Source organism: Topomyia yanbarensis, chromosome 2 (assembly GCF_030247195.1).
Source record: "Topomyia yanbarensis strain Yona2022 chromosome 2, ASM3024719v1, whole genome shotgun sequence".
Taxonomy (NCBI): Eukaryota; Metazoa; Arthropoda; class Insecta; order Diptera; family Culicidae; genus Topomyia; species Topomyia yanbarensis.
In genome coordinates this window covers 172,024,025-172,036,249 of record NC_080671.1, presented here as the reverse complement: position 1 = coordinate 172,036,249, position 12,225 = coordinate 172,024,025, and the positions used below count along the sequence as shown (strand labels likewise).

The 12,225-nt window shown below is 35.0% G+C and overlaps 2 protein-coding genes across 3 annotated transcripts in view; both read right to left on the bottom strand.

Moving 5' to 3' along the window:
* The window catches only part of LOC131682127 (protein madd-4), a 789,972-nt gene that overhangs the window by 416,077 nt on the left and 361,670 nt on the right, over window positions 1-12,225 (bottom strand). The window lies entirely within an intron of this gene.
* LOC131679898 (uncharacterized) lies at window positions 6,356-11,113 on the bottom strand. Its single transcript, XM_058960648.1, has one exon. The coding sequence runs from the start codon at window positions 11,111-11,113 to the stop codon at window positions 6,356-6,358; it is 4,758 nt and encodes a 1,585-aa protein (XP_058816631.1).

Here is a 12,225-nt window from a genome sequence, read left to right as displayed (position 1 = left end):
TAGCTGGCGAGGGAAGATGTTTTGAGTTCAGGAAGCGATTTGTCTGTCAAAACAAGTTTCGATCATTCAAGGGTGCTGAAAGCAAGATGAATCTGAGTAAATAGCTAGCTCTAGATAAAAAAAATCACTTACCTCTAGAAAGCAGCGCTATTTTTGCAGTTTATTACAGAATATTCTTTTCATATTTGTAGCCAACGTTTATTTTGTTGCTTTGTTTTCGTATGCGTAACCAGGGGCTGCAACGGTAGCTACATATGAGCATAATCGTTGTTTGGAAAAAATAACAGCTTCATTAGTGCTGCTAGTTTCATATATTTTCCAACCACATATCAAATTTGACATTACCAGTTACCTGAGTCACTGAGGGGTAGTCAGATTTGAGATACAGTTTTGGGAAGCAAGTGTCTAGTCGTGTCGTTGGTTTATAGTTTATAGTTTATAGTTTATAGTTTATAGTTTATAGTTTATAGTTTATAGTTTATAGTTTATAGTTTATAGTTTATAGTTTATAGTTTATAGTTTATAGTTTATAGTTTATAGTTTATAGTTTATAGTTTATAGTTTATAGTTTATAGTTTATAGTTTATAGTTTATAGTTTATAGTTTATAGTTTATAGTTTATAGTTTATAGTTTATAGTTTATAGTTTATAGTTTATAGTTTATAGTTTATAGTTTATAGTTTATAGTTTATAGTTTATAGTTTATAGTTTATAGTTTATAGTTTATAGTTTATAGTTTATAGTTTATAGTTTATAGTTTATAGTTTATAGTTTATAGTTTATAGTTTATAGTTTATAGTTTATAGTTTATAGTTTATAGTTTATAGTTTATAGTTTATAGTTTATAGTTTATAGTTTATAGTTTATAGTTTATAGTTTATAGTTTATAGTTTATAGTTTATAGTTTATAGTTTATAGTTTATAGTTTATAGTTTATAGTTTATAGTTTATAGTTTATAGTTTATAGTTTATAGTTTATAGTTTATAGTTTATAGTTTATAGTTTATAGTTTATAGTTTATAGTTTATAGTTTATAGTTTATAGTTTATAGTTTATAGTTTATAGTTTATAGTTTATAGTTTATAGTTTATAGTTTATAGTTTATAGTTTATAGTTTATAGTTTATAGTTTATAGTTTATAGTTTATAGTTTATAGTTTATAGTTTATAGTTTATAGTTTATAGTTTATAGTTTATAGTTTATAGTTTATAGTTTATAGTTTATAGTTTATAGTTTATAGTTTATAGTTTATAGTTTATAGTTTATAGTTTATAGTTTATAGTTTATAGTTTATAGTTTATAGTTTATAGTTTATAGTTTATAGTTTATAGTTTATAGTTTATAGTTTATAGTTTATAGTTTATAGTTTATAGTTTATAGTTTATAGTTTATAGTTTATAGTTTATAGTTTATAGTTTATAGTTTATAGTTTATAGTTTATAGTTTATAGTTTATAGTTTATAGTTTATAGTTTATAGTTTATAGTTTATAGTTTATAGTTTATAGTTTATAGTTTATAGTTTATAGTTTATAGTTTATAGTTTATAGTTTATAGTTTATAGTTTATAGTTTATAGTTTATAGTTTATAGTTTATAGTTTATAGTTTATAGTTTATAGTTTATAGTTTATAGTTTATAGTTTATAGTTTATAGTTTATAGTTTATAGTTTATAGTTTATAGTTTATAGTTTATAGTTTATAGTTTATAGTTTATAGTTTATAGTTTATAGTTTATAGTTTATAGTTTATAGTTTATAGTTTATAGTTTATAGTTTATAGTTTATAGTTTATAGTTTATAGTTTATAGTTTATAGTTTATAGTTTATAGTTTATAGTTTATAGTTTATAGTTTATAGTTTATAGTTTATAGTTTATAGTTTATAGTTTATAGTTTATAGTTTATAGTTTATAGTTTATAGTTTATAGTTTATAGTTTATAGTTTATAGTTTATAGTTTATAGTTTATAGTTTATAGTTTATAGTTTATAGTTTATAGTTTATAGTTTATAGTTTATAGTTTATAGTTTATAGTTTATAGTTTATAGTTTATAGTTTATAGTTTATAGTTTATAGTTTATAGTTTATAGTTTATAGTTTATAGTTTATAGTTTATAGTTTATAGTTTATAGTTTATAGTTTATAGTTTATAGTTTATAGTTTATAGTTTATAGTTTATAGTTTATAGTTTATAGTTTATAGTTTATAGTTTATAGTTTATAGTTTATAGTTTATAGTTTATAGTTTATAGTTTATAGTTTATAGTTTATAGTTTATAGTTTATAGTTTATAGTTTATAGTTTATAGTTTATAGTTTATAGTTTATAGTTTATAGTTTATAGTTTATAGTTTATAGTTTATAGTTTATAGTTTATAGTTTATAGTTTATAGTTTATAGTTTATAGTTTATAGTTTATAGTTTATAGTTTATAGTTTATAGTTTATAGTTTATAGTTTATAGTTTATAGTTTATAGTTTATAGTTTATAGTTTATAGTTTATAGTTTATAGTTTATAGTTTATAGTTTATAGTTTATAGTTTATAGTTTATAGTTTATAGTTTATAGTTTATAGTTTATAGTTTATAGTTTATAGTTTATAGTTTATAGTTTATAGTTTATAGTTTATAGTTTATAGTTTATAGTTTATAGTTTATAGTTTATAGTTTATAGTTTATAGTTTATAGTTTATAGTTTATAGTTTATAGTTTATAGTTTATAGTTTATAGTTTATAGTTTATAGTTTATAGTTTATAGTTTATAGTTTATAGTTTATAGTTTATAGTTTATAGTTTATAGTTTATAGTTTATAGTTTATAGTTTATAGTTTATAGTTTATAGTTTATAGTTTATAGTTTATAGTTTATAGTTTATAGTTTATAGTTTATAGTTTATAGTTTATAGTTTATAGTTTATAGTTTATAGTTTATAGTTTATAGTTTATAGTTTATAGTTTATAGTTTATAGTTTATAGTTTATAGTTTATAGTTTATAGTTTATAGTTTATAGTTTATAGTTTATAGTTTATAGTTTATAGTTTATAGTTTATAGTTTATAGTTTATAGTTTATAGTTTATAGTTTATAGTTTATAGTTTATAGTTTATAGTTTATAGTTTATAGTTTATAGTTTATAGTTTATAGTTTATAGTTTATAGTTTATAGTTTATAGTTTATAGTTTATAGTTTATAGTTTATAGTTTATAGTTTATAGTTTATAGTTTATAGTTTATAGTTTATAGTTTATAGTTTATAGTTTATAGTTTATAGTTTATAGTTTATAGTTTATAGTTTATAGTTTATAGTTTATAGTTTATAGTTTATAGTTTATAGTTTATAGTTTATAGTTTATAGTTTATAGTTTATAGTTTATAGTTTATAGTTTATAGTTTATAGTTTATAGTTTATAGTTTATAGTTTATAGTTTATAGTTTATAGTTTATAGTTTATAGTTTATAGTTTATAGTTTATAGTTTATAGTTTATAGTTTATAGTTTATAGTTTATAGTTTATAGTTTATAGTTTATAGTTTATAGTTTATAGTTTATAGTTTATAGTTTATAGTTTATAGTTTATAGTTTATAGTTTATAGTTTATAGTTTATAGTTTATAGTTTATAGTTTATAGTTTATAGTTTATAGTTTATAGTTTATAGTTTATAGTTTATAGTTTATAGTTTATAGTTTATAGTTTATAGTTTATAGTTTATAGTTTATAGTTTATAGTTTATAGTTTATAGTTTATAGTTTATAGTTTATAGTTTATAGTTTATAGTTTATAGTTTATAGTTTATAGTTTATAGTTTATAGTTTATAGTTTATAGTTTATAGTTTATAGTTTATAGTTTATAGTTTATAGTTTATAGTTTATAGTTTATAGTTTATAGTTTATAGTTTATAGTTTATAGTTTATAGTTTATAGTTTATAGTTTATAGTTTATAGTTTATAGTTTATAGTTTATAGTTTATAGTTTATAGTTTATAGTTTATAGTTTATAGTTTATAGTTTATAGTTTATAGTTTATAGTTTATAGTTTATAGTTTATAGTTTATAGTTTATAGTTTATAGTTTATAGTTTATAGTTTATAGTTTATAGTTTATAGTTTATAGTTTATAGTTTATAGTTTATAGTTTATAGTTTATAGTTTATAGTTTATAGTTTATAGTTTATAGTTTATAGTTTATAGTTTATAGTTTATAGTTTATAGTTTATAGTTTATAGTTTATAGTTTATAGTTTATAGTTTATAGTTTATAGTTTATAGTTTATAGTTTATAGTTTATAGTTTATAGTTTATAGTTTATAGTTTATAGTTTATAGTTTATAGTTTATAGTTTATAGTTTATAGTTTATAGTTTATAGTTTATAGTTTATAGTTTATAGTTTATAGTTTATAGTTTATAGTTTATAGTTTATAGTTTATAGTTTATAGTTTATAGTTTATAGTTTATAGTTTATAGTTTATAGTTTATAGTTTATAGTTTATAGTTTATAGTTTATAGTTTATAGTTTATAGTTTATAGTTTATAGTTTATAGTTTATAGTTTATAGTTTATAGTTTATAGTTTATAGTTTATAGTTTATAGTTTATAGTTTATAGTTTATAGTTTATAGTTTATAGTTTATAGTTTATAGTTTATAGTTTATAGTTTATAGTTTATAGTTTATAGTTTATAGTTTATAGTTTATAGTTTATAGTTTATAGTTTATAGTTTATAGTTTATAGTTTATAGTTTATAGTTTATAGTTTATAGTTTATAGTTTATAGTTTATAGTTTATAGTTTATAGTTTATAGTTTATAGTTTATAGTTTATAGTTTATAGTTTATAGTTTATAGTTTATAGTTTATAGTTTATAGTTTATAGTTTATAGTTTATAGTTTATAGTTTATAGTTTATAGTTTATAGTTTATAGTTTATAGTTTATAGTTTATAGTTTATAGTTTATAGTTTATAGTTTATAGTTTATAGTTTATAGTTTATAGTTTATAGTTTATAGTTTATAGTTTATAGTTTATAGTTTATAGTTTATAGTTTATAGTTTATAGTTTATAGTTTATAGTTTATAGTTTATAGTTTATAGTTTATAGTTTATAGTTTATAGTTTATAGTTTATAGTTTATAGTTTATAGTTTATAGTTTATAGTTTATAGTTTATAGTTTATAGTTTATAGTTTATAGTTTATAGTTTATAGTTTATAGTTTATAGTTTATAGTTTATAGTTTATAGTTTATAGTTTATAGTTTATAGTTTATAGTTTATAGTTTATAGTTTATAGTTTATAGTTTATAGTTTATAGTTTATAGTTTATAGTTTATAGTTTATAGTTTATAGTTTATAGTTTATAGTTTATAGTTTATAGTTTATAGTTTATAGTTTATAGTTTATAGTTTATAGTTTATAGTTTATAGTTTATAGTTTATAGTTTATAGTTTATAGTTTATAGTTTATAGTTTATAGTTTATAGTTTATAGTTTATAGTTTATAGTTTATAGTTTATAGTTTATAGTTTATAGTTTATAGTTTATAGTTTATAGTTTATAGTTTATAGTTTATAGTTTATAGTTTATAGTTTATAGTTTATAGTTTATAGTTTATAGTTTATAGTTTATAGTTTATAGTTTATAGTTTATAGTTTATAGTTTATAGTTTATAGTTTATAGTTTATAGTTTATAGTTTATAGTTTATAGTTTATAGTTTATAGTTTATAGTTTATAGTTTATAGTTTATAGTTTATAGTTTATAGTTTATAGTTTATAGTTTATAGTTTATAGTTTATAGTTTATAGTTTATAGTTTATAGTTTATAGTTTATAGTTTATAGTTTATAGTTTATAGTTTATAGTTTATAGTTTATAGTTTATAGTTTATAGTTTATAGTTTATAGTTTATAGTTTATAGTTTATAGTTTATAGTTTATAGTTTATAGTTTATAGTTTATAGTTTATAGTTTATAGTTTATAGTTTATAGTTTATAGTTTATAGTTTATAGTTTATAGTTTATAGTTTATAGTTTATAGTTTATAGTTTATAGTTTATAGTTTATAGTTTATAGTTTATAGTTTATAGTTTATAGTTTATAGTTTATAGTTTATAGTTTATAGTTTATAGTTTATAGTTTATAGTTTATAGTTTATAGTTTATAGTTTATAGTTTATAGTTTATAGTTTATAGTTTATAGTTTATAGTTTATAGTTTATAGTTTATAGTTTATAGTTTATAGTTTATAGTTTATATTATTATTATTATTATTGTTTATTGGGGCTTTAACCTATAGGTCATTCGCCCATGAAATAAAGCGAGATTACAATTCATAATTATACGTTACATTTCATTTTGTTTGCGTAATTCATTTTATTGTTTAGATGCTGTCGTATAGGCCGGCGTCCTTTAGGAAGAGGAGGAGTGCCTCCTCCCGAACCGGGTCGTTGGATAGGGTGTCCCGTATCGAACCAGTCAGGCCGTACTGACGCCGTAGGTCCTCCAGTTCTCGGCAGTTGCACAGCAGGTGTTCGACGGTGAGCCGGGTGTTGCAGGAGGCACATACTGGGACGGGCTCGCTGGACACGGTGTGTGCGTGGGTTACTCGTGTGTGCCCCACGCGGAGTCGGGAGAGTCTTTTTTGTTCCCTCTGGCTGTCTCGGTCGGTCCAGGTGTCGGCTGACCCTTTGATTTTTTGGGTGTGATTTCGAGAACTCCGCCAGTGGTTGGTGAATCCGTTCTGCAAGCTGATGTTGAATTCCCTGATGATGTCTATGGTTGGAGTCTCATTAGGGAGCCGGGTCCGGGCCCGTCTGCCGATGAGGGCTAATCGGTCGGCGTCTGTGTTACCCTTGATGCCGCTGTGACCAGGAACCCAGCAGATTGTAACCAATGGGTCTCGAAGTGTCTCGATGGCCTGAACGAAGGGATGTTTGGAGGTCCCGCTAGCGACGTCCCTCAGGACCGAGAGCGAGTCTGTCAAGATGACCGTCGGTGTATCGGTGGTTCTTTTTATCATTCCCACTGCAATGGCGGCCGCTTCCGCTGAGAAAACTGAGCAGGAGGGAGGTAGGCGGAAGGAGAGCCCGTTCCCCAAGCCGCTGATCCCCGCTCCTACACCGTCGTTCGCTTTGGAACCGTCGGTGAAGATTTTAGTGTGATGTGAATATCTTCGGTTAATTAGCTGTCTATATTTAACTAGTATGCTGCTGGGGTGATCGCCAACTTTTATAGTGCGAGCAAGGCTGTCGTCGGTGTTGGGTCCGGGGTCGTACCAGGCCCGCGGTCTCACCCGGTGTAGACGAGCGATGGGTGGGAGGTCGTTGCTGGTAAACTCCTGGTGCAGGTTGGAGGCGGTGGTGAGAAGGGGGCACTCGTCGCCCGAAGTTTTCTCCAGGAAGCTTAGTGCTCTTCTGAAGGCCACCCTGGCTGTTTCCCAGCGGCAGGGTAGAACTCCTGCCTCTACACAGGCAGCTTCGGCCGGGGTACTCGGTAGTAGACCGGAGGCTAGCCGCACCGCTCCGTGGTATAAGGGCCCGAGGATGTCGGAGAGTCCGTCTAGGTTCCGGCAAGTCATCTCGATCCCGTAGAAGATTCTGCTGTGGATAAGAGATCGCACGACGTTAAGCGCTGCTCGGCGGTTGTTTTTGGGGTGGTGGGCGCAAATGGTCCGGACTAGTCGCTTTCTGCTCTGGCAGTCTTTTTTCAGTCGCCGGAAGTGAGGTATCATTGTCAGTTTCCGGTCGAGGGTGATCCCGAGGACGACCGGTTCCTTTCGGAACGGAATTACTGTACCGTTGAGGCGGATTGGACGAGCGTTGGCTGGGTGATATGTGCTGCAGCAGTGTGTAATGGCGCACTTGGTGGCGGCGATGTTGAATCCGGTGGCGAGTGCCCATCGGCCGACTGCGTTGACGGCGGCCTGCAGCGAAATTCTTGTGCGCGGGATCGTCTTCCCGAGAGCTACCAATATGATGTCGTCCGCGTACACGAAGACATAGACGCCCCCGGGTAGCGCGGTGAAGAGCGAATTCATCCTCACTAAGAAGAGGGTCACGGCTAGTATCGATCCTTGTGGCACTCCGTTGGCCTCGCGGAATTCGTCGGAGAGTGTGCCGCCTATGCATACCCGGAAGCGGCGGTTGGTTAGGAAATTTTGGATGAAGACGCCTAGGTTCCCCTGTATGCCCCATCGTTGGAGTTGTTGAAGGACGCCTTCGCGCCAGACTGTGTTGTAAGCTTTTGCTATGTCGAGTATGGCAATATCGGCGTGGATGCCTTCGGACCTTGCTCTGTCTAGTACCTCGCCGAGCGAGCCCAGGTGGGCCCCGGTGCCGAATCCCTTCCGGAAAGCGAATTGGCGTGGGTCGAGTAGTTTCTCGTCTTCCAGCCACGTAGTCAGTCGCCGGTTTACCATCCTCTCCAGTGTCTTAGCGGTGCATGACAGCAGGCTGATTGGCCTGAAGTCGCTGGGGGCACGGGTACCCTGGCATTTTTTAGGAATGGGGACTACGTGGGCCAGTTTCCATTCCTCTGGGAAGGACCCGCGTTCCCAGATAGTGTTAAAAGAGTCTAGGAGGGCTCTTTTGCCTCCAGGCGGAAGATGCCTAAGCATCGGGTAACCAATCCTGTCAGGGCCGTCGGACTTTCCTCGTGCGTTAGTGAGAGCGACGGCAAGTTCCGCTCCGGTAAAGGGTCTGTTGTAGGTGGCTGCGGAGTCTGGCGTGAAGGTCGTAGGGGAGGCTTCGAGTCTGCTTTTTTTCTGAGCGAATGCGGCTGGCAGGGCTTTGTCGGCGGATAACGTTTCGAAGTGGCAGCCTATCTTGTTCGCGATTTCCTCTGGGTCAGTGATGGTGGTGTTGTTGACCGCTAAAGAGTAGCCATTTTGTCGACGTTTGCCACTGAGCGCGTTGACCCGTCTCCACAGCTCCGTGGTTGAGGAGTCCGTGTGGATACCGTCCACGAAGTTCCTCCAGCTGGTTTCTTTAGCCGTTTGGATTGTTTTCCTCGCAGCGTTTCGGAGCGTTCTAAAGTTGTCCGCTCTTTGGTCCCGAAGGGGGTGATTGGGCGGTGTTTTTTGTAAGGTGCGGAGAGCTTTCCGGCGAGCTTTGACGGCAGCGGCCACTTCCGGATTCCACCAGTGCACGGCACGGTGTGGTGGTACCCCGCTTGTTCGGGGGATGGTTTCTTTCGCTGCGTTGACGATAGTTTCTGATAGGTCGACCAGTGAGTACGTACGGTCTCGAACAAGGTGGGACTGTATGGCAGCGTCGTAGGCATCCCAGTCGGCGTTTTCATATAGCCAACGTCTTCGTCGGGTGGTTTTAAGTTGGAGGCGATTTATGCGTAGCACGATGGGGAAGTGGTCACTCCCGGCGGTATCGTTGGACGTGGACCAGCCGCATATCCCAGCGATGGAACTGGAGGCGAAGGTGACGTCGAGGGCGGAGGAGGCGTTACCACGGATGAACGTGGTACTACCGTCGTTTAGTATCACGGCGTCGATTTCCTCGATGAGTTTGACGATCTCGTTACCTCGGTGGCAGCACTTGTCCGAGCCCCAGGCCTTATGGTGGGCGTTGAGGTCCCCCATGACGATGAATGGGGCGGGGACCTGGTTGATCAGGCTGGTTAGTTGGCTTCGTATGTTGGTAACCCCTTGTGGTAGGTAGATGGATACAATAGAGCAGCGGATGGGGGTTGATATCCTCCTGGCGACCGCTATTAGTTCCGTGTTGAGGGGGAGGTGCACCGACAGGAGTTCCACTTTGATGCCCAATCCGATGGTTTGGTGGTTGTTGTCTCCTCTGGCCGTCTCCCAATCGTATCTGTTTCCGAACCATGGGGTGGGGTCAACGCCGGTGTGCAAGTGGGTTTCCTGAATGGCGAGGCAAAGTGGTTCGGTGCCGGCGATTATGTTCTGTAGGTCCCCTAGGTTGTTCCTTAGGCCGTTGATGTTCCACTGGACGGCTAGCGTGGAATATTCTGAGCCGGTGCTGTTGGTCATTGAGACGCTGTTGGCACTGCGCGGTGGGCTACCTGAAAATGATTCGGAGCCGTACGACTGGTCTTGGTGGGAGTAGGGTGTGGTTAGACTTACCCGGTGGTGATCCGGGCCCCCTGCACCAGCAGCCGCCGAAGGCTCGTCGGTGAGGGCCGGTACATCCGCGGACAGGGCTGGTGCAGGGGAAGAGGCTTTCTCCCTTGACAGGAAGCTATCGGCTTCGTGCGCTTTGTTTGTGTTGAGGGGGTAATTTTTGTTGCAGTTGTTGATGGGTGGCCTGGCGTACGTCCCTTCCAATGACCGCGGGAGGTAGAACAAGGGGTCCGCAGGCGTTGTGTCGGTGGTTTTTGTGCGTTTCGTTGCGGGTAGGTTTTGGTATCGTTTTCTGAAGCGTGTGGTCAACCAAACGTCGGCGGTTCGATCATTCCTTGAAAAAGAGTTTGTGGCGCTGAATTGTTCTTGTCGGTTGGAATGTTGATATGAACTTACCCGGGATGTGCCCGGGCCTCCCGCATCAGCAGCCGCCGGGGGAGCATCGCTGTAAGGCGGAACGTCCCCGGTCAGGGCCGGCACGGGGAAGTGGGTGTCACGATTGGTGACTACTGGTTTCCTGGATGGTCTAAAACGTACCGGATGCCAAGAGCAACCGGGAACCGGGCTGAGGTCTCGTCGTACTCGTTGCTGTTGGTGAGTAGGAGTTTCCCGGCTGAGAGTTCTTCCCGGTGGTCCGCCAGGTGCGGGGATATCGGGAGACCTGAACCGGTTCTCGTTGCAGTGGAGCTGTTTGCTTAGTTTTCCTGATACTGGTGTCATTTTTGGGATCAGGCGGGGAGATCGCCTACTCTGGGGCCCGGCAAGATGCGGGGCGTTGGAGGCGGTCGTGGTTCCCGTCGTTTGGGATTGCTGTGTTGGTGGATTCTCTGGATTTCTGTCTGGTTGGCCTGAGATGGATGGTGAATGCGTAAATCGAATGCTAATGGGGATGTTAAAGGTACTTCCCTGCTGGTGCTCCAATGGTCCTGTGTCAACAGCCGCCGGGGGTGCGTCGGACGTATCCGGAACTTCCCCGGTCAGGGTCGACACAGGCGGGCTTTGTTTTATGTTGCTGTTGAATTCGTGGTTTTTGATTGGCATCCCCAGTTGCTATGATCGTTGTATGGCTAGTCGGACATTACGAAAGACGCTTGGGGCATGGAGTTTTGCGTCGTTTCGGTGTCTGAGATGTTCAAATGTCCGGATAGTGAAGGGCTGTTGTTGCGGGAATTCGCTCGGGTTGTCCGTTGTTGTTTCGGTGGTGCTAGCTCTGTTTTGTTTCCGATAGGGCTTCGGGATTTATCCCCATCGCCTGCTCGGCTACGATTTCTTTGCTGCTTTCGTTCGTCACGAAGTCGGGGGTCTCGCTGTTGTTTCGCGGCTACTACGTTACATTCGGTCGATATCGTGGTGGTCGGGTTTAGTTTGTTGACGTTTCCCTGCTCTACTTTCGGTGAAGTGTTAGCTCTGCTTACCTCGGTGAGTTGTTGCTTGGCAATTCTAAGCTGGCGAACAGCCTCCGCCAGGTGGTTTTTTAGGTTTAATATTTCATCGTCCCGGTCATCTTTTGGCGGATTGCTCTTTTCGCCCTTTAGCCTAATGAGCTCCGCCTTCAGTTTAGCGATAGTGGAATCTTTCTCGTTGTCTTTCGATTCCGTGCCTTTCTGGGTTTGTTCGGCGTAACTTGGTCCTTTGCGCTTTTGTGTTATTAGAGCTCTTGCTTCGGGGAAGGAAAGATTTAGTGAAACTTTAGCTTTAATGATGGCTACCTCTTCCATGTATTTGGGGCACTCTTTTGCTCTTGTTGAGTGCTCTCCGCTGCAGTTTATACACTTCGAGACTTGGGTGCATGGGTTATCTTTGGCTGATGGGTGGTTCAGACTGCAGTTCAAGCAAGTTTCCTTGTTGGGGCACACCCTAGTGCCATGCCCAAATTTGCCACAGCGGTAGCACAGCATGGGGGATGGGTAGTAGGGCCGGATGCTAGTGCGTACCAATCCGAGGTAAATGTAGTCGGGGAGGGTTGAGCCACTAAAAGATATTACCACCAGAGGAGTATTGCTCACTACTCCTTCGTGCAGCTTGGTGATCCTACGCACTGTTGTGACTCCTTGACCTTTCAGCTCGTCAAGAAGTTCTTCGTTGCTCATGTCTTTGGTGTCGATATCGTAAACGACACCATGAGTAATGTTGAGAGTGGGGTGAGAAACCAC